At 39.3% G+C, this 24,489-nt stretch overlaps 1 protein-coding gene across 1 annotated transcript in view; it reads left to right on the top strand.

Annotated features, from left to right (window-relative positions):
• Positions 1-24,489, top strand: part of UNC5C (unc-5 netrin receptor C) — a 397,259-nt gene that overhangs the window by 261,290 nt on the left and 111,480 nt on the right. The window contains exon 3 of the mRNA XM_058193417.1: positions 6,434-6,577. Within this exon, the coding sequence (XP_058049400.1) occupies positions 6,434-6,577 (144 nt within the window). The remainder of the gene's footprint in view (positions 1-6,433; positions 6,578-24,489) is intronic.

Raw genomic sequence — 24,489 nt, 5'->3', positions numbered from 1 at the left:
AATGTTAACTGTGTTACGTGCTGCCAGCAATTTTCACAATACAGTTGTTCTGCAAAGAAAGGAAATCTCATGATCTGGTGTATCATCGAACCAAAATAATCAACATTAACAAATATTTCCCTGAAAAACTCAACAGGTATGAATTATAGTAAAATTAAGGCTATTTTAGATTAACGTTCTTGAAAAATAGATGAATTAAACTACTACCCTATAGAATAAGAGGGTTTTTTTGTATCAGTACCTGGGTCTGGTCTTTTGTTCAAATGGCAACTGATTCGTAATTATTCATTTCTTAGATTTATTTATTTATTTATTTATTTATTTATTTATTTATTTATTTATTTAATTTATATACCGCCCTTCTCCTGAAGGACTCAGGGCGGTTTACAGCCAGGGTAAAAGCACAATACAGAAAAGTTAAAAACATTTAAAGACTACTTAAGTTAAAGGCTGAAGGAATATAAGACTATAATAAAACCCCAATAAAAACTTCATTAAGCCAGCCCTGCACGATGAAATAGAAAGGTCTTTAGCTCGCGGCGGAAGGTCTGGAGGTCAGGAAGTTGACGTATCCTCGGAGTCAGCTCATTCCAGAGGGCAGGAGCCCCCACAGAGAAGGCTCTCCCCTTGGGGGTTGCCAGTCTACATTGTTTGACCAACGGCACCCTGAGGAGACCCTCTCTATGGGAGCGCACGGGTCGATGGGAGGCTATTGGTAGATGATACATAAAACGTCTACATTTCTGATGTAGAGGAATATAACAAAAAGATAAATATACCCTTTTTGTGTACTTTTACATCTATTTTTACATCTACTTTAACCAAAATGACATTCAGTATTTTCCTGGGGAACAAAAATCTAGTACCGGAAAATTCTCCCTACTTTCAATCATACTTCAGACATTAGAATCTAGCAATAAATTTTCTTGCCATCCCTCCCACCCCATTAGTTCTTTATTTTTACTGATAAACATATCTTTTTGAACGTGAATAACTCTCTAAAATGTGTTTCTAACCTTACTCCTAAAACTTCTTCCATGCAACTTACATGAAACAGATGCCAATGGACGACAGTATTTTACAAGGCTGTCTTAAGAAAATCATAAGATTTCAGATTCTGGTAAAGATTTTGTGGGAAGTTTGCTACATTAATTGCTTTATTCCCCTATTTTTTTCCTGACATTTCATCTAGATTTTTGGACTTAGTTGTTAGGAAGGTGACTAGCCAAACTTATATTATAACTTGTGTGTGTGTGTGTGTGTGTGTGTGTTGTCCTATTGGAAGTGGCATTCTTGCTTTTCTCTCTCTCTTTTGTCAACTGTAATAATCTTTATTTCCACTTTTGTGGCTACCGTAGCCTATGAACCAGAGACACATTTATGTGGGTTTTGATGCTTTTAACAATTCTCCAATAGTCTACTTCACACTGTGTGCTTTCTGTAATCAGTGCTTTTGCAGAACACAATTTTCCACTGTAAAGACAGACTTTAGGCCTCTTTGTCTTTGGAGCCAGGGGCAACAAAACTTGACTCCTGAACTCTGAATAAGAAACCCTTGTACAAAAGAGGAGGAAAAAATTGCTAACACAGACAAAAATAGCTTAAGGTTAAATTGTGACCTAAAACATTTGATTCGCAGGATCCAGAGCATATGTCCAAGTACTTCTGGCTTGTATCATCTATCTAGGGACTACGAATTATCATCTGGCACACTCACTCATGCATGCAACATAATACACAAGCAAGCACAGTATTTCCTTCATAAATACCTTGCTTGCTTTATATCAGTGGTTCTCAACATTTATAGTGCTGCGACCCCTTTAATACAATTCCCCACGATGTGGTGACCCCTTTAATACAATTTCCCACGATGTGGCGACCCCAACCGTAAAATTATTTTCATTTTGAATTTATCGCGCTTGAAGCCGTATTGGCTAGCGATCTGAACTGCTTGCGATTGCCTTGTGGACGGAGGCATTAAAGCGGAGACTCCACCCCTATTAAGTTTATCGCGCCTGAAGCCAGATTAGGCTAGCGATTGGGAGTGATTGCAGCTGGCTTGAGAGGGAGACATCAGAGCAAAGATTTCTCTCTTTTTTAATTCATCGCGCCTGAAGCCGAATTCGGCTGGCGATTTGAAGAGCCTGCAGCTGGCTTGTGGAGTCAACCATTGGAGCGCGATTCTTTGACTCGCAAGTATACTTCCCATATTTCCGATGGTCTTAGGCGACCCCTGGCAAATCCTCATTCGACCCCCAACAAAGTCCCGACCCACAGGTTGAGAACCGCTGCTTTATATAATATGAGAGCAAGCAAATAATACATTTAAATATATATTTACTTAGCTTTATTTTAAGAACTTTGCAAGTGTTAATTTGAAGAATTTACTGTACTGGCAGTAAAAGTGATAAGAATTGTTAGAATAAGAATATTCCTAGATGCAGATACAAGAGTTGTATGTCTAATCTGCTCTGTGTTCATCAAGTACACCTTATATGGAAAGATGAAGTAGGTTAAAAAGACTATTGCTAAAAAATAAAAGGTATACATTAAGATCTAGAGATTCTAGAAAGAATGCAGAGAAGAGCAACAAAGATGATTAGGGGACTGGAGGCTAAAACATAAAGAACGGTTGCAGGAACTGGGTATGTCTAGTTTAATAAAAAGAAGGACTAGGGGAGACATGATAGCAGCGTTCCAATATCTCAGGGGTTGCCACAAAGAAGAGGGAGTCGGGCTGTTCTCCACAGCACCTGAGGGTAGAGCAAGAAGCAATGGGTGGAAACTAATCAAGAAGAGAAGCAACTTAGAACTAAGGAAAAATTTCCTGACAGTTAGAACAATTAATAAGTGGAACAATTTGCCTGCGCAAGTTGTGTATGTTCCAACACTGGAAATTTTTAAGAAGATGTTGGATAACCATTTGTCTGAAGTGGTGTAGGGTTTCCTGCCTGGGCAGGGGGTTGGACTAGAAGGCCTCCAAGGTCCCTTCCAACTCTGTTGTTGTTGCTGTTGTTGTTGTTATTGGCTGAAAGGAAGGGCCACATCAGGGGTGAAATACTCCCAGTTCGGACCGGATTGCCTAATCCGGTAGCGACGGCGGCAGGTGGTTCAGAGAACCGGTAGCAAAAATCCCTGCCCCCAACCTGCCCAGCTGAGCCGCGCAATCATCAGAGGGTTGGTTTTTTTTACTTTTAAAAGCATTTTTTCTCCAGCCGAAAAAATGTTTTTAAAAGTAAAAAAACCCTCTGATGATCGCGCGGTTTAGCTAGGATCATCAGAGGCTTTTAAAAGCATTTTTTTTTACAACCTCTTCGGTCAAAGAGGTTGTAGAAAAAATGCTTTTAAAAGGCTCCTCTGACGATCCCAGCTGAGTTGCCTGATTGTCAGAGGCTTTTTTTTTTCTTTTAAAGACAAAAAATGCTTTTAAAAGAAAAGAAAAGCCTCTGACGATCAGGCAACTTTGCTGGAATGGTCAGAAGAGCCTTTTAAAAGCATTTCTTTACAACCTCTTTGGCCGAAGAGGTAGTAGAAAAAATGCTTTTAAAAGTTAAAAAAAAAAGTTGGCCGCGCCCATCCAGTCACATTACTCCTCACCAAGCCACACCCACAAAACCGGTAGTAACAAATTGTACATTTCACCACTGGGCCACATGTCAGAAAACATATGATAAGATCCCTTCCACGAAGCAAGTAAAAATGAAATTCTTCCATTCCCTCAAAGGAAGGGAATGCTTTTGAAGACTCTCATCACGTTGGTTTAGAGCAGCAGTCACCAACTAGTTAATGGTCCGTGAGAAAATTTTGGTGGTCCACAGCAAAATTATTTGCACGTTTTATATTGCACTAAATCAGGGGTCCTCGAAGTACAGCCATTGGGCTGGATACGTGCAATGAACATTTGTGTTGCTGCAGAGAGTCTCCCCCTTTGGGGTCTCTTTGTGTGGGTCAGAGGGGGAAAGAAATACTGACTTGGGGTCTGCTTCAGCCTCCTGGTGCTGGGCTTTGGGTGAAGGTTGGAGGGAAGTGCCGCTGGTGGCAAAGACCCGGAGGGCCTTGTTTCAGTGGGACTGCATCATGGCCTGGAACTATCTGACCATCTCAGCCCACTGAGCCTCCAGACGCCGGTACCTGGCCTTGCACTCCCACAGGTCTTCCCTCTGCTTGGAAAGCCTATGCTTGTAGTCCTCAGTGAGGTGCTTCTGCTGAGCCTCATTCTTGATCAGATCCAATTTGAACTGAGCTGTTTTGCCAACTCTTTCTCATGGTGGCTACTTAGCTCCAGCAACTGCTTCCTGTTGGGACCCTAAGGAGCCCAGGCAGACAGGCGGGCAGGCGAGAAGTAGCGAATAGAGGCTTGCAAAGTGCCCCTCGAAGTGAGTGACATCGAGTTGGTCACGTCTACCCAGTCACATGAAAACCTTGCCACGCCCACCCATCTGGTCATTAGGCAGATCATATTAGTGGTCCACAGGATTTAAAATTATGAATTTAGTGATCCCTGAGGTCCGAAAGGTTGGTGACCCCTGGTTTAGAGTGTAGACTCACACCTGGACCCTCATTTAGGCTTCAGAAAGGACACACACAGTTCGGCTTCATTCAGGCAACTCTCCAAACTCTCCAAACACTTAGGGTGTTTTTCAGATTGGCAGACAAGATGCTGTATCCATGCCCCCTCTTTTCTTTTTTTTTTTTGAATTTATATTCCGCCCTTCTCCGAAGACTCAGGGCGGCTTACAATGTGTTAAGCAATAGTCTTCATCCATTTGTATATTATATACAAAGTCAACTTAATTGCCCCCAACAATCTGGGTCCTCATTTTACCTACCTTATAAAGGATGGAAGGCTGAGTCAACCTTGGGCCTGGTGGGACTTGAACCTGCAATATTGCAAGCAGTTGCTGTTAATAATAGGCTGCATTAGCCTGTTGCGCCACCAGAGGCCCCTAATTGCAAGCAGCTGTGTTAATAACAGACAGACTTAGTCCGTTGAGCCACCAGAGGCCCTTTATTCCTTATTCCATTCTTCCTTATTCCATTAGCTTTGTTGACATTATCCAGGCTCTAAGCTACTTGTAACCCCTCACTTACAGAGAAGACAGGATGTTAGCAACTGTTGAGGGCAATTCAAGAAGGTCACAAGAATATAAACTAAGCAATAGCAATTACAACAGATCATTTCATAAGAGAAAGCCCAAGAATAGAAAAAGGAAGTTCAAATTGGCATAGGCATTTTAAAGCAAATATTGTAGATCTATATATAAATATAATAAAAAATAGACTCAAATCTAATATCTGAAACCATAGAAACCCCTATAGCAAACCCCTGGATGTGAAATGTATGAATAAATATTTTATCAACAATGGAAGCGCTGTGTTTTTTCTTTGTCACTCAGTATCCCACTGTAATTTAAAATCACAGTATGGATCAGTAAATGAAGGCTACTCAGCATGTTGTAAATCTTGTGTAGGTTCTAGAAGTTATAATTAAATTGCAAGCTTGGGGTATATTATATTAGATATCTATGATCTTTGCAATCAGTAGCATGGCTTTACACTAGGTGAAAAATATATATATTTTTTTAAGGATGAGAAAACATGATCCAGTTTAAAAGTTATTTGATGCCCAACTAATGTAAGTGAGCATAACTTGATTAATTTTATGTCACTGGCAATAATCTACTGCTTATTTTAACTTTGATTTATGATTATGTGCCTAACTATGTAAAATACATCTTTTATTAAAATGCATATTTTCCCCTTCTTCTTACCTTTGTCATTTCCTCAGTAAGGTACCGTGTTTCCCTGAAAATAAGACATAACCTGAAAATAAGCCCTAGTATGTTTTCTGTGCATGTGCCCAATATAAGCCCTATCCCCAAAATAAGCAAGCCCTACTTACTTATATTTTTAAAAAGTACCGTATTTTTAGAACTGTAAGACGCACCAGAGTATAAGACGCACCTTAGTTTTTGGAGAGGAAAATAAGAAAAAAATTGAATGGCGGGTGGATCAGCCTCCCGGAATACCCCCAATCAGCTGTTTTCAGAGGTGAACTCTAGCAACAGGTTTGTTGATTGTGAGCTCTTCGGCTTGCTTTTTTTTCAGCCTCTGAAATCTCCCTTTAAGAGACTTTTTTTTCAGCCTCTAAAATCTCCCTTTAAGAGCCTTTTTTCAGTTTCTGAAACCTCCGTTTAAGAGGCTGGGTGGGGCTACATTCAATATATAAGACACACCCAAATTTTCACCCTCTTTTAGGGGAGAAAAAGGTGCCTCTTATACCAAAAATATGATATATGTGTTTCAAAGGTGTCTTAAAAATGCTTCCTTGTTATGCAAGTGCTCTCTTTTCCATACCAATGAGTTACTTACATACTGCTAAAAAATGTCAAATTCTGAAATCCATATAGATATATTGATTATGTTTTGGTAGGACTCATTGTTCGAGAGGTAAGCATTGAGATTTCACGGCAACAAGTTGAAGAACTTTTTGGACCCGAAGATTACTGGTGCCAGTGTGTGGCTTGGAGTTCTGCAGGCACAACCAAGAGTAGAAAGGCCTATGTCCGTATTGCGTGTAAGTATTTCCTTCTTTACTTTGCTAGAAAGCTTTTTTAAATACTCTAACGAAATTAAAGTTCTTTCATTATTTTGCTTTGTGACAGAATCTGACTCAGTGGAATTTCATTAAACTTTTATTTGTGTTAGCATTTATGTTTGTGTAGAGTTCTAAAAAAAATTGTATCCCAAATTACGTTTGATCAGTGTAGCATGTATACTATAATAGCTATTCTGTTGTTGCATCATAGATATACTTTTTGTACATACAGATATTTACTTTAAAGTGTTTAAAGTGTTTCTTCCTGAAAAATAAGTGAAATTATCAGGTTTTTTTTAAAATTCTGCCTTTATTACTTTAGAAGCAATTCAAAGTGATGAACATACATAAAACTCCTTCCTCCTCCTATTTTCTGCACAAGAACAATTCTGTGAGATAGGTTGGGCTGAGAGAGAGTGAAATGAATAATTTATTTATTTATTATGAAATTTATTTGCCACCAATCTCATATCCAATGACCCATGCCTAAGACAGGCAAATTTCATGCCTGAGACAGGAATAGAACTCATAGTCTTCTGGTTTCTGGGCCAGCGTATTAACCACTAGACCAATTGGCACAGACTTATCTCTTCTTTCAAAAGGATTAATACTCCACTCATCAGCCAGTAAGTCTTCTTGTTTGTTGTCTATTTTTGACAAGCGTTATTTTTGAAGTTAGAAAAAAAGGCTACTATAATACACTTTTATTGCTAGTGCATCCAGTTTTGTTATTCTTTTTAAAGTAATAATATATGTAGCCAGTACTTTTTTGAAATTTCTTTTAAGATCAAAATTTCATCAACAGCACAAAGCAATTCAAATCTAAGTGAAAAGGAAAACCATACTTCAAAAAGTATACATTCTACATTTTAGTGTGAATGGGGAGATAGGTGGCTATATAAATTTGATTAATAATGACTAGAGCCATGGCTCAGAAGTGAAGGCACTCTTCTCCCGCTCAGAAGGTTGACAGTTCGATCCTAGGCAGTGGCAGATTTTTCTCTATAAGGGTGCAAAGAGAAAATATCTTCTGTGAACTCCGCATAGGTGTCAGGAAGGACATCCAGCCAGTAAACGCTCAGTTTCACTCAAGTTGCCCTGACTCTACCCAAAACAAAGGAATTAAGGTGTAGTAAAAAGAAAAGAAAAAATAGAATAGAATAGAATAGAATTTTTTATTGGCCAAGTGTGATTGGACGCACAAGGAATTTATCTTGGTGCATATGCTCTCAGTGTACATAAAAGAAAAGATACATTCATCAAGGAACAACATTTATTGATTATTGATAAATAAATAAATTGATTGAGAAATAAATAAATATGTGACATTGGAAAGCCAAAAGAGTAAATAATAGTTCAGTACATTGAAATTAACAGAAAGATTATGACCTGGCAGCTGAATGAATATTTCTAGTTATTAACATCGGTAATTGCAACTTCAGCACAATGGTTTCTCAAATATAGTGTAGTACATCAATTGCCAATGAAACTGTCATCAAGAAAATAGAAGAGTTAAGTTATAAAAGTTGTGACCTCAAAACCAAGCATGGTCTCCAGAGCTCCTCCAAAAATTTTAGCTGAATTGAATTATTAATGTGACAAAGGTGAAATGCGTATGAAATGCGTAGAATTTATTGTGTTAACAATATTGGAAGCAATTTCTGATGCTTTTTTGTGCTGACTCTACTGACATATGTAGGATTCTCAAGTCATTCAAAAGATAAATGTTGTTCCAGTTCTGAAAAGCATTGCACCACTTGGCAATAAAACCTCTTAAGTTTAGACACTTGATTCTCCATATTTATTTACTTTGCTGAACATAAATTGCAAAAAGTGGGAATAAGTCTGATTGTTAAACATCTTGTGAATACTTCTTTTGGTGCTGAAGATTAAATGAAAATGAATAAGGTTTTATTTTTCTCATATTCACAATTCAACTTTGAATATTTATTTCCCTTGATGGATTCATGAACTTTAGAGTTGCACCATGTAGATCCATTAATCTGTCAGAACTGAAGTGTGCTGCGACTAATGGCCTTCCATCTAGAGAAACTGTCTGCAGTCAAACAAATAGTTATTTTATCTAAATAAAGCTTTTGACAAGATAAATACAATCCATGGTAGTAGATTAGATCTGTGTAATCATTTCATTCCACTGCTTTTAATAGGTTGAAGAAAGAATGGATAACAGTCTATTTTGCTTTAAATAGAGAAGAGAATAAGATTGCAAAAAGGTCCTTAACTTATATCAATCTTAATAGTATATTATTTCTTCTACTCTGTTCTTCCTTACTTTCCCGGACATTATTCAAGGCGAATAGAAACACAGATACTCACCCTACTGTGCAAATATTTAATTTCCATTAATTTTCAAAGAGAAGACTCTCTTCTAAAGCAGTATTTGCACTGGAGATTCTCATTCTACCATCATGTGGATAAAATGAGTTTACTCTGACTTAACAATGAAAGCCAGGCCATTACTCAGAGTCAGCCTTTGGGGAAGTGAAATAAACAAGTTTTGGTGAATGCTCACTAGAAAGTGTCTATCAGTCTGGAATTTAGCCTGACATTTTAGTGAAAGAGAATCGCACCTCTATGAATAAATTCCAGAACCCTTTTATCAGAATGTGCAATTTTTCCATGAAGCACTATAAAAGCTATTAAAATAATTCCTGAACAAGAATTCTTAAGACCCTTAAAGAGTCTTCAAACAGAAATATATTTTGTTTCAGTATCATCTACTAAATCCTAATTTCAAATTTCTAATTAATGCGTAAGGTTGGGGGTTTTGTTATTTCTTTAGTTTCGTGTATAGGTTTGATTGATTTTTTGGGTGATGTTTACAACTGATTACCAGTGCAGGAAATTAAGGTAAACAAGTGATTACCAAGGTTTTTTTTCCCCAATACCAAAGTGCACAATTTTTTTTTCAAAAATCCTAAATTTAAAAGCCAGACCTACGTGTTTTATCACTTGACTGCCACATCTAGAAATAACATTCACAGATGAATGTGGTATTATTCAGCAGGTTCTGACAGGTTCTGGAGAACCGGTAGCAGAAATTTTGAATAGTTCGGAGAACCAGCAAATACCACCTCTGGCTGGCCCCGGAGTGGGGTTGGAATGGAGATTTTGCAAAATCCTTCCCCCAGGAGTGGGGAGGGAATAGAGATTTTGCAGTATCCTTCCCCTGCCATATCCACCAAGCCATACCCCGCCCACCAAGCCACGCCCACAGAACCGGTAGTAAAAAACTTTGAATTCCACCACTGATTAAAACCATCATGTTTGTTATTATTGGAGCATTTTTAGTCCATCAGTTGCATAAGAGTTGCATCTCATCCATTCTATCCTACTTCTAGTAAATGGAAGTCAACCATATTTAAATTAAAATATGTTAACTTGACAAGTTGTCCTGGTGCTATTCAACACAGCATATGTTTAACACATCTCATTTTTCCAACTAAAAACCTGAATCAGCAGTGCATTTTTTTGTCTTCTGTTAACCATATAGTTTCCAGATTTAACATACTTATTTTATAGGTGAAACTAGACTAGGGTGGTATAACACATGTTTCTTTTTGTGGATCTAAAGTTATGGATAGAATATGATTTTTTTAATGAAGAGACAGCATTAGCAATCAGCATTTGTTATAAGTTGCTATTACTGAATACATTTGAAAGGAGTACTGCAGCTCAGTGCTCTATCTCAGTAGCTTCTGGGGCCTGAGTTTTTCCATTATTATTTTATAGCACTTATAAAAAGCAGAAGGCTGGCTAGGAATATCTGCACTGATATAAAAAAGTGCTTTTTACAGATTTTTCATAGAACAGAGAACAAATTTTATAGAACAGAAAGAGACTTCACAGAACAAATCTGCATGATTTACCTCATGTTCAGTAAATCGATCATCTTGTCTATTAAAACTGTGCTGCCATGAATTTAGTAGGGCTTGTTGCTGGATGTATATATGTAATGCTTCTGTGATATTTAAAGCTCAAATGGATAAACATCTGCATGTTAACTATGCTTCCATATCTCCCAGTTACAATTATATAAGTATTTATTAAGTAAAAGGTGCAAGCTCTAGCATTTTACTGAGAGTATGTTTTTGGCAACAAGCATATATTTAGCCTCTGGGGAGCTTTCTGACTATTAAATGTCAAAATAACTATTCATTTAAAGTACTAGTAATGAGTCCAAGACAAATGCTGCATACGTTGTTTTAAATGCTGAAATGATTTTTTTTTTAAAAAAAACTATGTTAAATTATGGTATGTATTTAATTTTTTGCCCGGGTTCTCATGACAGATTGCCAGCATATCATATTTAGATTTTTAATTGAAGTTATTGTTATCTAATGTATCAGGGTAGTTGGTGTGATTGTAATTAGCTATCTACAACAAGATTTATGGATAATATCTCCTCCTCTCTATGTTGAAGTTCTTCAAATACTTCACTTAAGTGTGATGGATTGATTCAAGCCAACCAGGAATATATCAAAAAATTGTGGCTTATTAGCTAATTGGGACACACTAGCTCTTCATTTCACTTGATCAGTATGCAACTATCAATTCATGGACTTTCATGCAATGTTGAACCTTTTATACAACTTCCTAGTATCATGGTTTATAATTAATATTTTCAACAACAACAATAATAACAGCAAAAAACAAGAGCAGCAATGTCATTCTGACTAAAATGAGAAATCTTTGAAATTTTTTTTTTAAAAAGGAAGATTGGAGAAAAATTGCTACAATAATCCAAATAAAAATACTACAAAGTGCTTTTAGAAGCAGCAGTTTTGAATTTTTAAATATATGCTTTCGGACTTCTATTTTTAGGTAAATATCTACACTGGTTATTTTGGAGAGTTAGGCAATGTGAAAATCCTCTAATTTATGTTGGCAGAATAATTACTGTTAAATGATCAAACTCTTGGCCTGAAATGAAACAGTAGCAGTGGTAGGCTTAGTGCTGAAAACTTAATCTTAGTGAAATATGCAGAATGTTCACCACAGGTCATTCACAACATTTAAATTACAACAAGGATAGATTTCTTATAAATACAGAGTGCCCTTTCTAAGCTTATGTTGGGTGGAGAAGGAAAAAGGAAAAGTCTGGGCCTGCAGAATCTACAGGATAACAGGGACACCTTCACTGCCTCCATTATGTCCAAAATTTCATGATTTTATCACTATTCTGTTCACATTCAATCTAGATAATAAATCAAGGATTTGTAAAATAATAACAACAACAACAACAACAACAACAACAACAACAACAACAATTTATTAACATCGCGGTACCAGGAGATGCCAGAGTCGAAGAAAAAGAACTGGAAAATATCATGAAATATCGCGACCTGGCCATCGAAACTACATGGCTATGGATGAAACATGTAACAGTGATACCTATTGTCATCGGGGCACTTGGTCCAAGAATTTTATAAGATACATCAGCAAATTGCAGCTTCCTGCAATAACATCAGCAGAACTGCAAAAAACTGTGCTACTTGGAACATCGTACATCTTAAGAAAGTACTTGGTTGATACCTAGGACACTGGCAGCAACCCGTATCAACCAGTCAATGGTATTTATGATGCCTTTTTGAATGTTCAGTTGACTGAGTTTCATTTTAATGAATAAAGAATAATAATAATTATAATAATTATAATTATAATAATAATGGTCATTATGTAAAAAATACGACTTGCCTGTATCCAAAAAGTCATGGGAACATAAAGTGGAAAAAGTTATAGAAAATGAGAAGGTGAAGATCTTGTGGGAGTTTAGAATACAGACGGATCGTCACTTGGAACACAACACACCAGATATCACAGTTGTAGAAAACCGAAATGTGCAATTTATTGACATTGCAGTACCAGGAGATGCCAGAGTTGAAGAAAAAGAATTGGAAAAAATCATGAAATTTCGTGACCTGGCCATCGAAACTAGACGGCTATGGATGAAACATGTAACAATGATACCCATTGTCATCCGGGCACTTGGTACCATGTCCAAGAATTTTATAAGAAACATCAACAAATTGCAGCTTCCTGCAATAACATTAGCAGAACTGCAAAAAACTGTGCTACTTGGAACATCATACATCTTAAGAAGGTACTTGGTTGATACCTAGGATACTGGCAGCAACCCGTATCAACCATTAGCACCAGTCAATGGTATTTACGTTGCATTTTTGAATGTTCAATTGACTGAGTTTCATGTTTAATGAATAAAGATTAATAATAATAAATAAGCATGATCCAGTGGTTAAAATATTTAAATACCAAAGCCTGATGAAATGTGACTTCAGAAAGTAATTACGACAAGGTATTTAAGTTATTATTTCTAATGAGAACTTAGAAAGTTGCAATATAATTTGTTAGCCAAATCCAAATATGCACAAACCCTTGATTGTGGCATGCATGCAAACATGTAAAAAAAAAAATCAATTCGCCTGATCCAGTGGTTAAAATATTTAAATACCAAAGCCTCATGAAATGTGATTTCAGAAACTCCGAAGTTTGTGACAAACACACAAACATGAAAACAAATCAAACAAAATAGAAACAATAACAATGCTGAATAATACTTTCGGGAAAAGACACATAATTGTTTTAAAGTAAGAAAATATTTTCACACAGTTCTAAGTCCTTCCCTCCAAGTATTTTTGTGATTCCTCAGCCATTACCTTAAAACTTTAGAACAGACAATGGATATTACAATATATTATAGTGTTATTGCTTGAATATTTTAAAATTACTTACATTTTTATGATAAAATAATCATACATTGATTGGACGAGACATGTTTATTATTTGAATGAATAACCATCTAGAAATTATTATAATGAATGACCATCTAGAAAGACTCTGGAAGATTTGGAAAAACTAGTGAATATATCTGTGATGACTTACCTGTTTAAAGTTGTTAAAATAATTTTCCTAGAATGTCACTCTAGCCTAACCTATTTATATATCATATTTATATAGCCACCCATTTCCCATGAAATTATTGATTCAAATTAATACTTATTCAGTTATCTTCAGCTTGTGAAAACTAGCAGAGAATCAGAGATTCAATAGAGATTTCGTTCTGTTGAAAACGATTCTGTGGGAATCTTGTGAAAAATATCATCATTTGAGAATAATTTCTTACACTAAATAAATTACAGCAAATCTACCAATGTTTGCCTATATCAATTACTCTTACTTTTAGTGAGAGTAACTTTTACCAAAAGTGAGGTCCCTTAAATAAAAGCAGACCCCATATACAATTATTATATAAATTACATTAAATGTTGAAATTAATTGACATTTTCTTCTTCTTCCTCCTCCTCTTCTTCCTCTTCTTTCTTGTGTATATATGTATATGTATAGGATATATAGGGGACATGGTGGCTCAGTGGATAGGACGGTGAGCTTGTCGATCGAAAGGTTGGCAGTTCAGCGGTTCAAATCCCGAGAGCTGCATAACGGGGTGAGCTCCCATTACTTGTCCCAACTTCTGTCGACCTAGCAGTTCGAAAGCACGTAAAAAATGCAAATAGGGACCACATTTGGTGGGAAGGTAACAGTGTTCCATGTGCCTTTGGCATTTAGTCATGCTGGCCACATGATCATGGAGACATCTTCGGACAGCACTGGCTCTTTGGCTTTGAAATGGAGATGAGTACCACCCCTGGAGTCGGGAATGACTAGCACATACGTGCGAGGGGAACCTTTACCTTTATCCCATAGATAGTTTTCCAGATATATCCCTCACTGGTTTCTCTAAGATACTACTGGTGAAGTTTTCAATCTGAATGTTTAGGAGGTTTTTTAATATATATAAATTATGATATAATTTGGTGGGGAATGTTTAATTGAAGCAGGAATCAATCTGTGTTTCCAATGTTCATGTAAATCTAGTGATACTCCTTCTATCATAGTTGTACCTGTCTGTGTTACAGAATAAACCTTTGTCTAAAAATAATGGGCTATATGTATCTTCATATCATCATATATATACATTTTAAATATCTTATTGTCTTATAGGAAGAGAGACATGTTACTTCATGGTAACTAATCATAAAACCAGAAATCTGGTGACAACTTTTCCGACTAACTTATGCATTTAGTAAAATCTGTTATTCAGAAAAAGGGCTACCAGATTTCTCATTTTTACTCTTATCTTGGAATCTTAACTGCCATTATGTACGTGTCCACATCTGAATTTGAAAACTCAAGTGAATGGTTTCCACGGTCTTTAAAGTTGAATAATTTGAAATTATGTATTGAAGATGGTGCTTACACATCTCAAAATCAAGATTTCTGCTTCATGAAAATATAACTACTAGCTATTCCGGTTTGTCATAGAATTCTGCTGTGTTTGTTTTAGAAGTCTTAGCTAGAATTACTGACAAGTACATGAGAACGAAATAAGTCCTTAACGTCTACCAAGGGCAGAAATCCATCTGCTTTTTTGATAGTAATACAACGTAGTGTAGTATGTTCCTAGTTTATATTTAATTCCTGATGGACAAGTGCCTGTTTTTCATGCTTATTTATTAGTCACCCTTGTATTACCACTGCCTTGAGGGCCCCTCTTATCACATTTTGCAGAACATGATAAAAGATATCCTTTCACTTTACCCATAAACAACTTCCATCATAGTAAAGCCCAGTAAAGGTACTAGAAGGAGATTAGGTGACCATTTTTTTTTAGGAAAAAAAATCGCTATGAATTATTAATATAAAGTAGAAGTGGTAAAGCAAAAATCTGATCTTAACTGGCAAAGAAATGCCGTGCTTATTAGAAAGTGTTAATGTTTCAAATAGAAAAGTAAATAGATAACCTGAAAGAAAAAGAGTGGCTACTTGTTAGCAACACACTACATTATTTTATTTGATAAAACTTCAGTTTTACTTCCTGTGGTTCTCAGAAATATACCGGTGTGTTTTTGTAAGATTGAGACTTCCTATAGTGATATAGGAAATCATATTTCTGAGTTAATCTATTCCATTTCATAATAGACTATTTTTGTTGTTAGTTGTGAAGTCGTGTCCGACCCATCGCGACCCCATGGACAACATTCCTCCAGGCCTTCCTGTCCTGTACTATCCTCTGGAGTCCATTTAAACTCATGCCTACTGCTTCAGTGACTCCATCCAGCCACTTCGTTCTCTGTCGTCCCATTCTTCTTTTGCCCTCAATCTTTACCAGCATTAGGCTCTTCTCCAGTGAGTCTATTACTAAATGGAATAGATTAACTCGGAAATATGACTGCATTTTGTGCGTCTCAAGATTACTATGGTGTTAAGTTCGGGCAATGAAGAGGCAGGAGACCAGTGAGTGACAACAGCTCTTTAGTTTATTGTGACCCCAGCAAAGACAACCGGCAAAAACCCCTCTTTAAATACTCTTTTGGTTGAGGCTTCAGCAACGTGCAATTTTCCCGCCCAAAATTCCCTCTCAAAGTTCAAAATACATTACACTCCTTCGCTCCCAGAACGCTTTGTACCCCTATTTACATAATATTTGCATGCTATTTCTCTACGTAGTCACGCAGGTAGACAGGGCGTCTCCTAACTCTTTCTGACCTGCGCAGTTCATTCTCTGGGAGAGAGTCGAGCTGGTCGGAGGGACTGTTTGTTCCTCCCAGCTCCTCCTCTAGGCCGTCCGGCCCTGGATTATTGGCTGGGTCGTCCCTGTTGCCTTCAGGAGGAACCGGTTGGCGTCGCTGGACTTCATCGGAATCAGATAAGTCCTCCGCTCGCCTCGGGTTTGAGTCAGCGGCAGATTCAAACAATTGGTAGTCAGGGCCTGGTTGTTTGGTTTCTAGTTTGTTTTCTTAACTGGTCTATGTGGCGTTTCCATACCCGGCCGTCCTCCATGTCTACTACGTATGATTTGGGTCTGGTTATGCCCAGAATTTCCCCCTTTAACCATGTTGGGCCCTCGCTATAGTTGTGTGCCCATACTGGGTCACCCACTGTCATTTCCCTGGTTTTTCCTTGAATACCCTTGTACCCGTCTGGGGTATAAGTTGGGTTTAGTCAGTCTAGTGGGCACCTGAGTTTCCTGCCCATTAAGAGTTCCGCTGGGCTGCGGCCAGTTGTTACACAAGGGGTCCTATGTTGGACGGCCAGGAAAGTGTCTATTTTCGTTTGCCAGTCGCTGGACTTATCCTAGATAGCGCTTCCTTGGTGCTCCAAACGAAACGTTCTGCAAGTCCGTTCGTCGCCGGGTGGAAAGGCGCCGAGAGGACATGTCTGATGCCCTCTCCCGCTAAATACCCCTCAAACTGGTTTGCCGTGAATTGCGGGCCGTTGTCAGAGACTAGAGTGTCGGGCAGGCCGTGTGTTATGAATAGATGCCTTAGGACTGTGATTACTGCTTCGGCCGTTGTGCTTTTCATGAGGATGATTTCTAACCATTTTGAGTAGGCATCTACTACAATTAAAAAGGTCTGCCCATGGAACGGTCCCGCAAAATCTATGTGAATCCTGGACCATGGCCCCTGGGGTTTCTCCCACTATCTAACTGGGGCTGTAGGGGATAGCGACCTCGACTCTTGGCAGGGTTGGCATTTCCCTACCCTGTCGCTGATGTCCTTATCCATTAAGGGCCACCATACATAACTCCTCGCTAAACTCTTCATCCTCACAATCCCTGGGTGGCCCACATGCAACAGTTCCAACACATTTTCGCGCAATTTTTCTGGGATAACTACCCTATCCCCCCATAACAGACACCCCCCTTGAACCGACAGTTCTGATCATTTTTTCGCAAAGTCTTTGAAACGCTCGCCTGGCGCAGCGGGCCAACCCCTTTGCACCCAACCGATTACAGTCCGTATTGTAATGTCCCTGTAAGATGCCCTAGCCACTTGCTTGGATGTGACTGGGCCAGAGTCCAAAGAGTCAATTAGCAAGACGGGTGTCCCCGGGGTTGGGTCTTCAATTGTCTCTGGTAAAGGGCATCTGCTCAGAGCGTCCGCATGCCCTTAGTCTTTTCCTGGGCGGTGGAGCAATTTGTAGGAGTATGCCGCTAGGAAAATAGTCCATCGGGTCAGCCTGGGAGAAAGTGCCACGGGTGTTGGGCGGTCACCCGCTAAGAGTCCTAGAAGGGGTCTGTGGTCCGTGACTATCTCGAAATCTCGCCCGAACAAGTATTCGTGGAATTTCTTAACCCCGGAGACTATGGCCAATGCCTCCCTATCTAGCTGGCTGTAGTTCCTTTCCGCAGAGGACATTGCCCGGGAATAATACGCTATAGGGGCTTCTGTTCCATTCGGTAACCTATGGCTGAGCACAGCCCCCACCCCATATGGTGAAGCATCGCAAACTAGTACTAGTGGCAACGTGCCATTGTACTGGATGAGGAGGCTATCGCTGGACAAAAGGTTTTTTACCCCCTCAAATGCCCTAGCCTCTTCTCTGCCCTAGGACCACACAGCTTTCTTTGCTAGCAACTTATGTAGCCGGTTCGGCTACTGTTGCTTTATTCTTTAAGAATACCGCATAGAAATTAACAAGCCCCAAGAATGCCTGTAATTCTGTTTTATTTTTGGGGGCTGGGGCCTTTCTAATGGCCCGTACCTTGCTCTCCGTGGGGTGGATCCCTTCCCTGTCTATTCGGTATCCTAGGAATTCTACAGATTTCACCCCAATGTGGCATTTGTTGAGCTTAACTTTAAGCCCAGCAGACCTAAAAATGCCCAATACCTTCCTTAGTTTTACCCCGAGTTCCTCTAAGTTTTCAGCTGATACCAATACATCGTCGAAGTATGGTACCACTCCTGGTAGGCCCTGTAATAATCGCTCCATTAGGTTCTGGAAGAGCCCTGGGGCCACGCTAACTCCGAACTGGAGTCGTGTACATTTGAAAGCCCCGCAGTGCGTGACAATTGTCTGTGCCTCAGCTGTGCTGCTATCTACTGGTAGCTGCTGGTAGGCTTGGGCCAAATCGAGTTTGGCGAAGACCTGCCCTTGCCCTAATGAGTGCAGCAAATGTTGCACCACTGGAACGGGGTATGCACTTTTCTGCAACGCTTTGTTAAGTGTTGCTTTGTAGTCAGCGCAAATCCGGACTGATCCGTCCGGTTTGACTGGGGTTACTATGGGTGTCTCCCATTTTGCATGATCGACGGGGACTAGTATTCCCTGGCTTACTAGCTTGTCTAATTCTCGGTCAATTTTGGGCTTTAGGGCGGATGGGGGCGACTTGGGGGTCAAGGTTGAAAGAAATAGGGGTCCCCACGTACTTGCCCAGGCAATCCTTGAAAACGTCCTTGAACTCCTTCAGTAGTTCGTCTTTGAGGATGACGTCGTTCCTGTGGACTCCGGTCACTCCCATGCCCAAAACTCGGAACCAGTCCAGCCCTAGCAAACTCGGTAGAGTTCCGTTTACTATGGTGATTGGCAGAGTCTTTTTGAATTGTCCATATTTGACTTGGACGGATGTGACTCCTCGAACAGGGATCCGATTCCCTTGGTAGTCTTGCACTCTCAGCTTCTGGGTTTGTAGCTGACGTTTTGCGATGGCTGGCAAGTCTCTCACGATGGTGTCCCAGGACATAATTGTGATTGACGACCCAGTGTCTACTTCCATTTGGCACTGCACCCCTTCAATCTAGACTTGGGTAAATATTTTCTTCTCAAGTCGTGTCGATCCGTGGCCCACTCTCACAGTGGTCTGGTTTAACTTCACGCCCTTTTTAAATGGACCAATCCCGGGCCGCTTCGCTGCTCCCGTGCTCTGATTGGTCGGTTTGAATTTTTGGTGGGAAGGTTGGGGGACTCGGCAGGCCCGAGCTATGTGTCCTTTTTTTTCACACCGCCGACAAACCGCGTCCTTGAATCTGCAGTTTTGCCGTTGGTGTTGGCCCCCACAACTCACACATTCGTCCCAGTCACCTCTCTCCAGCCTCCCGGTGTGGAACACCTCTTCCCCTTCCTCACCTTCCGATTCGGCCTGGACTTCCTCGCTGTGGACCGGTGTAGTCTTTGTCCCGGCACCCTGCGCATTTGGCTTTTGCAAGGTTTCCGCCGCCTTGGTGGACATCTCGTGAGCTCTGGCTTCGTCCAGGGCTATCGCTAAAGTCAGGTTGCTTTTAGCCAGCAGCCGCCTTTGTAGTCTGATGTCCCTGACCCCACAAATGAGTTGTTCGAGTAAGGAATCCTCCAAATCTCTGTACTCACAGTGGTTTGCGGCTTTCCTCAACGTGGCCATGTACACGCTTATTGATTCGCCCTCTTGCTGTACCCGTTGCCTCAACTCGAACCGTTGGACGAACTTTGAGGGTACCGGTGCATAGTGCGCTCGAAGTGTTGTTTGTAGTGTCTGCCACGGTACCGATTGTACCGGCGTTGGCTCTGAGAGTGACTCCGCCGTATCGAAGACCTCTGGACCCCAGTGGCTCAAGAAGTACGTTCGCTTCCGATTATCCGAGACTCCCTGTAGTTCGTTTGTTTCGAGGAAACACTCAAAGCGAGCCATGTATGACCCCCATTTCTCCTTTGCTGGGTCAAATGGCGCTGGCGGCGTGTAGCTGGACATCGCTATTTTCCGCCTTTGAGAACTGGCTGGGTTCGCGAATTCCTGGTTCCTTTAGCTCTTTAACGATCTCACTGCCTCAACATCCCACCCTCGTCGCCAATGTTAAGTTCGGGCAATGAAGAGGCAGGAGACCAGTGAGTGACAACAGCTCTTTAGTTTATTGTGACCCCAGCAAAGACAACTGGCAAAAACCCCTCTTTAAATACTCTTTTGGTTGAGGCTTCAACCAATCAGCAACGTGCAATTTTCCCGCCCAAAATTCCCTCTCAAAGTTCAAAATACATTACATATGGAATAGCTGTTCCTAACTTTAGGGCCTGGAGATGTGTCCTTTTCAGTCGTTGTCATGAGTGGCATGCTGTTTAGGGAGACCATGTCAAACATATTTTGAGGGAACCAAACTAGGGAACTATTAAGATGCACTGGATTAATATTTTAATAGGAAAATTTTTGTATGTGAAATGACTTTGCATTTAGTCAACCCCCTTGATTTTAATGAATTTAATGCAAGGATATTTTTAAATTATTAAACTTATTTTAATGAAAATTAATGTAAGAACTGTGGATGCATTATCTGAGAAAGTAAATACAAGCAAGGTGAGATGGAACTGCATATTTTTTTAAAAGGGAACTTTGGGTTGTTTTTAATTTAAGCTATAAACAGTGACTTGAATCTCACTGTTTTTGGGGAGTTTTTCAGGCACAGACTTGTATTTACAGAAACTTATTCTGAACTTGCTATCTGCAAGCTGGTGTACCATGCAAGAGTTTTGCACGAAAGTTCCTAGAATTCTCAATAGCATCTCCGACAGCTATTTCCCAACACAACTGGAGGGTACTAGTTTAGGAAAGAGTACATTAGATATGCAAATACATTCAGTGCAATAATCATAACAGACCACATGAACCCTGTAGGACAACATTGGATCTGGATTTTAAAAGTTCCAACAGAAAATTGAACAGGGGATGGAAATCAGCTTCCAATACTGATTTCTACGCTGTAAGCAATTCTTTCATTAGATAAATTGTGTGGGGGGTGAGGGGGGGAATCAAAGCTTTCTTTTACACAAAAAGAGGTTTTGTTAACACACGGTAGGCAAAAGACTGGAATCACAGTGAGAATATGACTTCTGCATAGGAAACCACATAGACATTGTAGTTGTATATCAACAATAGATTTACTAATCTCCCTTCCTCTCCCCCCCCTCTCTTCCCCTCCCCCTCCCCTCCCCCTCCCTCTCCTGATTAGTTCACTAATGGAATTTACTCCAATAAGCACATTTCACAGCTAATCAGTGTCTGTTAGTGTAGTGGAATAGTGGACTAAGTACAAAAGGAAGCAACAAGCTGCCTTGTAAATACGCAATTATGCCCTTTCCTTAAAAAGGATATTATTCACTTGATAATCTCCAGTTGGTACTTTAAGGACATTACAGCTTATTATGCCAGTCGATATTAGAAGTCCTTTTAGTTTGTAGATCACTGACCTGGTGGAGAGTAATGGTGTCATTTCAAGTGTTACACCACATCGTTCCATGCTGATGGAAATAAACAAAAAGAAAAGAAACTAATTCCAAAGTGTGTGCGAGGAAAAAAAATATTACTTGTGGCTGCCTGTGTCACTTTTTTCAGCAGGCAAAGTAGGGTTTAGGTTGTAAGGAAGCAGTAACAACAAATTGTCACTATTACAAGTTAATAAAGCTGTTTTTAGAATGATTTTTTCATAAACATAGTGTGTTAGGAACGGAGAAGATTAAAAACTTGTACTCTAAATTCAAGTTTGAATTAATGCTTTAGAGAGCCAAAACCAGACTCCAGGAACTAGCTTAGATTTTTATCTATTTCAAGTATATTCCCTTTTCTTTCCCTGCAGTAAATATAAATGTTCCTAGTTTATTATATTGACGTTCTTTATCACTATATCTATGTATGCTACTGCAATTATTGCTGTATTTTTCTCTTTGTCATCCTAAGTTTAAAATGGCACAGTGCCCTAATAATCTTTATAGAGAGAGAGAGAAATGCAAGCTGTGTGAAGCGGTGAAGGGTTTTTAGCATATTTTGTGCCTGAATAAAAAGTTCATTTTATTTCATGTAATTCTACCTTTCTCCCTGAGACACAAATTCATATAAGGGGAGGGGATTATCTCTCATCAATTTATTTCTTAAATAACAGTGTCATAAACTAAGCTTAAAAAGAGATTCATCCAAGTCAATGATTGTGTAATTAAATTCACAAGTTCTCAGTCCAGAATAAGAGATTTTGAGGGGACCTTGAAGGTCTTCTAGTCGAACTCCCTGCTCAAACAGGAAACACTACACCATTTCAGGCATATGTCTGTCCAGTCTCTTCTTAAAAATGCACTGATGCAACACCCACAACTTCTGAAGCCGTTCCACTGATTAATTACACGGTCAGGAAATTTCTTCTTAGTTCTAGGTTGGTTCTTTCCTTGATTAGTTTCTATCCAGCCCTTTAACCCAAGATGGCTGGCAGCAGAACATAAATTAAACAGCAGATTAAGCTAATACAGGACCGATCCAACTACACACTTTAAGGCAACAGGCTAATTGCTCTGCAGTCTAATTTCTTGCTGGTTGTTCATTTCTATGTTGGCACTGCTGGCTGGTTATAGCAACGAATGCCGCAGTGCACCAAGATGTATCATGGGAACAGAACAACACATACTGTAGATATTTGTCCTGCTGGTGCATTTGTGCCTCTCGACTCATACATACAGAAAAATGCCGTCAATAATATCATGAAGGAAAGTATCTGGAGAAAGTAAAATTGCTGCTAGCTAAGCACTGATTGAAAAAGGGAATATTAAAAATGGAGGTGATTGTCAGGGGCATAGGATGGGACTCTGTCTACGATGTCATTTGCAACCCAAGGCAATTGCTTTATTCTTTGTGATGGTTGGGCCACTTCTAACCAATGGGATGGCTTGAACTCAACTTTGAATACTGTCCACATATCACTGAATCCTATCGACAACTGACCATAAAGTGGTGCATTTTTCAATGTTACTCCGAATCGTCCAAACTTGCAAATTAATATAATTTCTCTCTCTCTCTCTCTCTCTCTCTCTCTCTGTGTGTGTGTGTGTGTGTGTGTGTATAAAAGGTTATTGACCAAGTTTGGGAAGCATGAAAATAAAAGAACCATCTCAACTAGTAATATTATTGCTAACCGATGCTAGGTATACTATTTTATTAAATAAAATAATGGATGCCAATTCCTAAGAAGTAAAGGAATAATAAGGAGAATAAGTGATTGTATAAAATGTTAGCAGTCAGTTATGTTACATTTGATTACAACTGAATTTGATATTTATGTTTCTATAAAAAATGTTTTATAGGGTAACCTAAAAGATCCTCCAGTTTCAAGGGTTTACCATGGAACTTCCTTGACAGAAGTAATCAACATTTTAAGAAACCTTAGGTCTGTGATGGTGAACCTATGGCACATGTGCCACAGGTGGCACATGGAGCCATATCTGTGGGGACGTGAGCATTGCCCTAGCTCAGCTCCAGCTGACTTCCAGGAAATGGGAAGTAGGAAACCGGAAGTCAGGAAATGGGCCGTTTCTAGCCTGTTCAGTGCCTTCTGGATTCATGCACACAAAGCAAAATGACAGTGTGCCATTTCAACAAATGACTGGCTAAGAAATTATTTTCAGTTAACAAACAAGTTGGAAAAGCAAACAATAAAATAAATACCTGATTGTAAGGGCCTCACATATTCCGTGTTCATCTGTATATAGCAATCCAGTCTCACTTGTCACATTCTCAAGTGAACAAAAGACAGATATAATAAGATAAGCAGTTATAAACACCTCCCGTTTTAAAAAAAAAGAGCAATTTATCCTCAAACTGCCTTGGACCTTATACCTTCCCTCCCCTTCTCTTACTTCATTTGGTACAAGTAATAACTGGAATTCATTCCTATAAAGCTAAGTGCAGAGCAGTAGGAGCAAAACATATTGTCTAAGATTCCACTCTCCATTATTAATAAGATAGTCATAGCAGAGTATAATGGGGATCTTTCATTAAAAATGCTACTTATACATTTTCTTGGTACATGGCCATCACATCACCTTAATGCTTGGTGCTTTACTGGTATTCTAATTAGAAAAGGCTGAATCAATCACATTCCGGTCTATGCTAGTTCAATCTACTGAACCACAATTCCATTCCGTTTATTTTTGTAACAAATCCTTCCTTCCTTCCTTCCTTCCTTCCTTCCTTCCTTCCTTCTTTCCTTTCCTTTCCTTTCCTTTCCTTTCCTTTCCTTTCCTTTCCTTTCCTTTCCTTTTCTTTTTGTATACAATATTTGTAT

Source organism: Ahaetulla prasina, chromosome 8 (genome assembly GCF_028640845.1).
Source record: "Ahaetulla prasina isolate Xishuangbanna chromosome 8, ASM2864084v1, whole genome shotgun sequence".
Taxonomy (NCBI): domain Eukaryota; kingdom Metazoa; phylum Chordata; class Lepidosauria; order Squamata; family Colubridae; genus Ahaetulla; species Ahaetulla prasina.
This window is presented reverse-complemented; position numbering and strand designations above follow the sequence as displayed.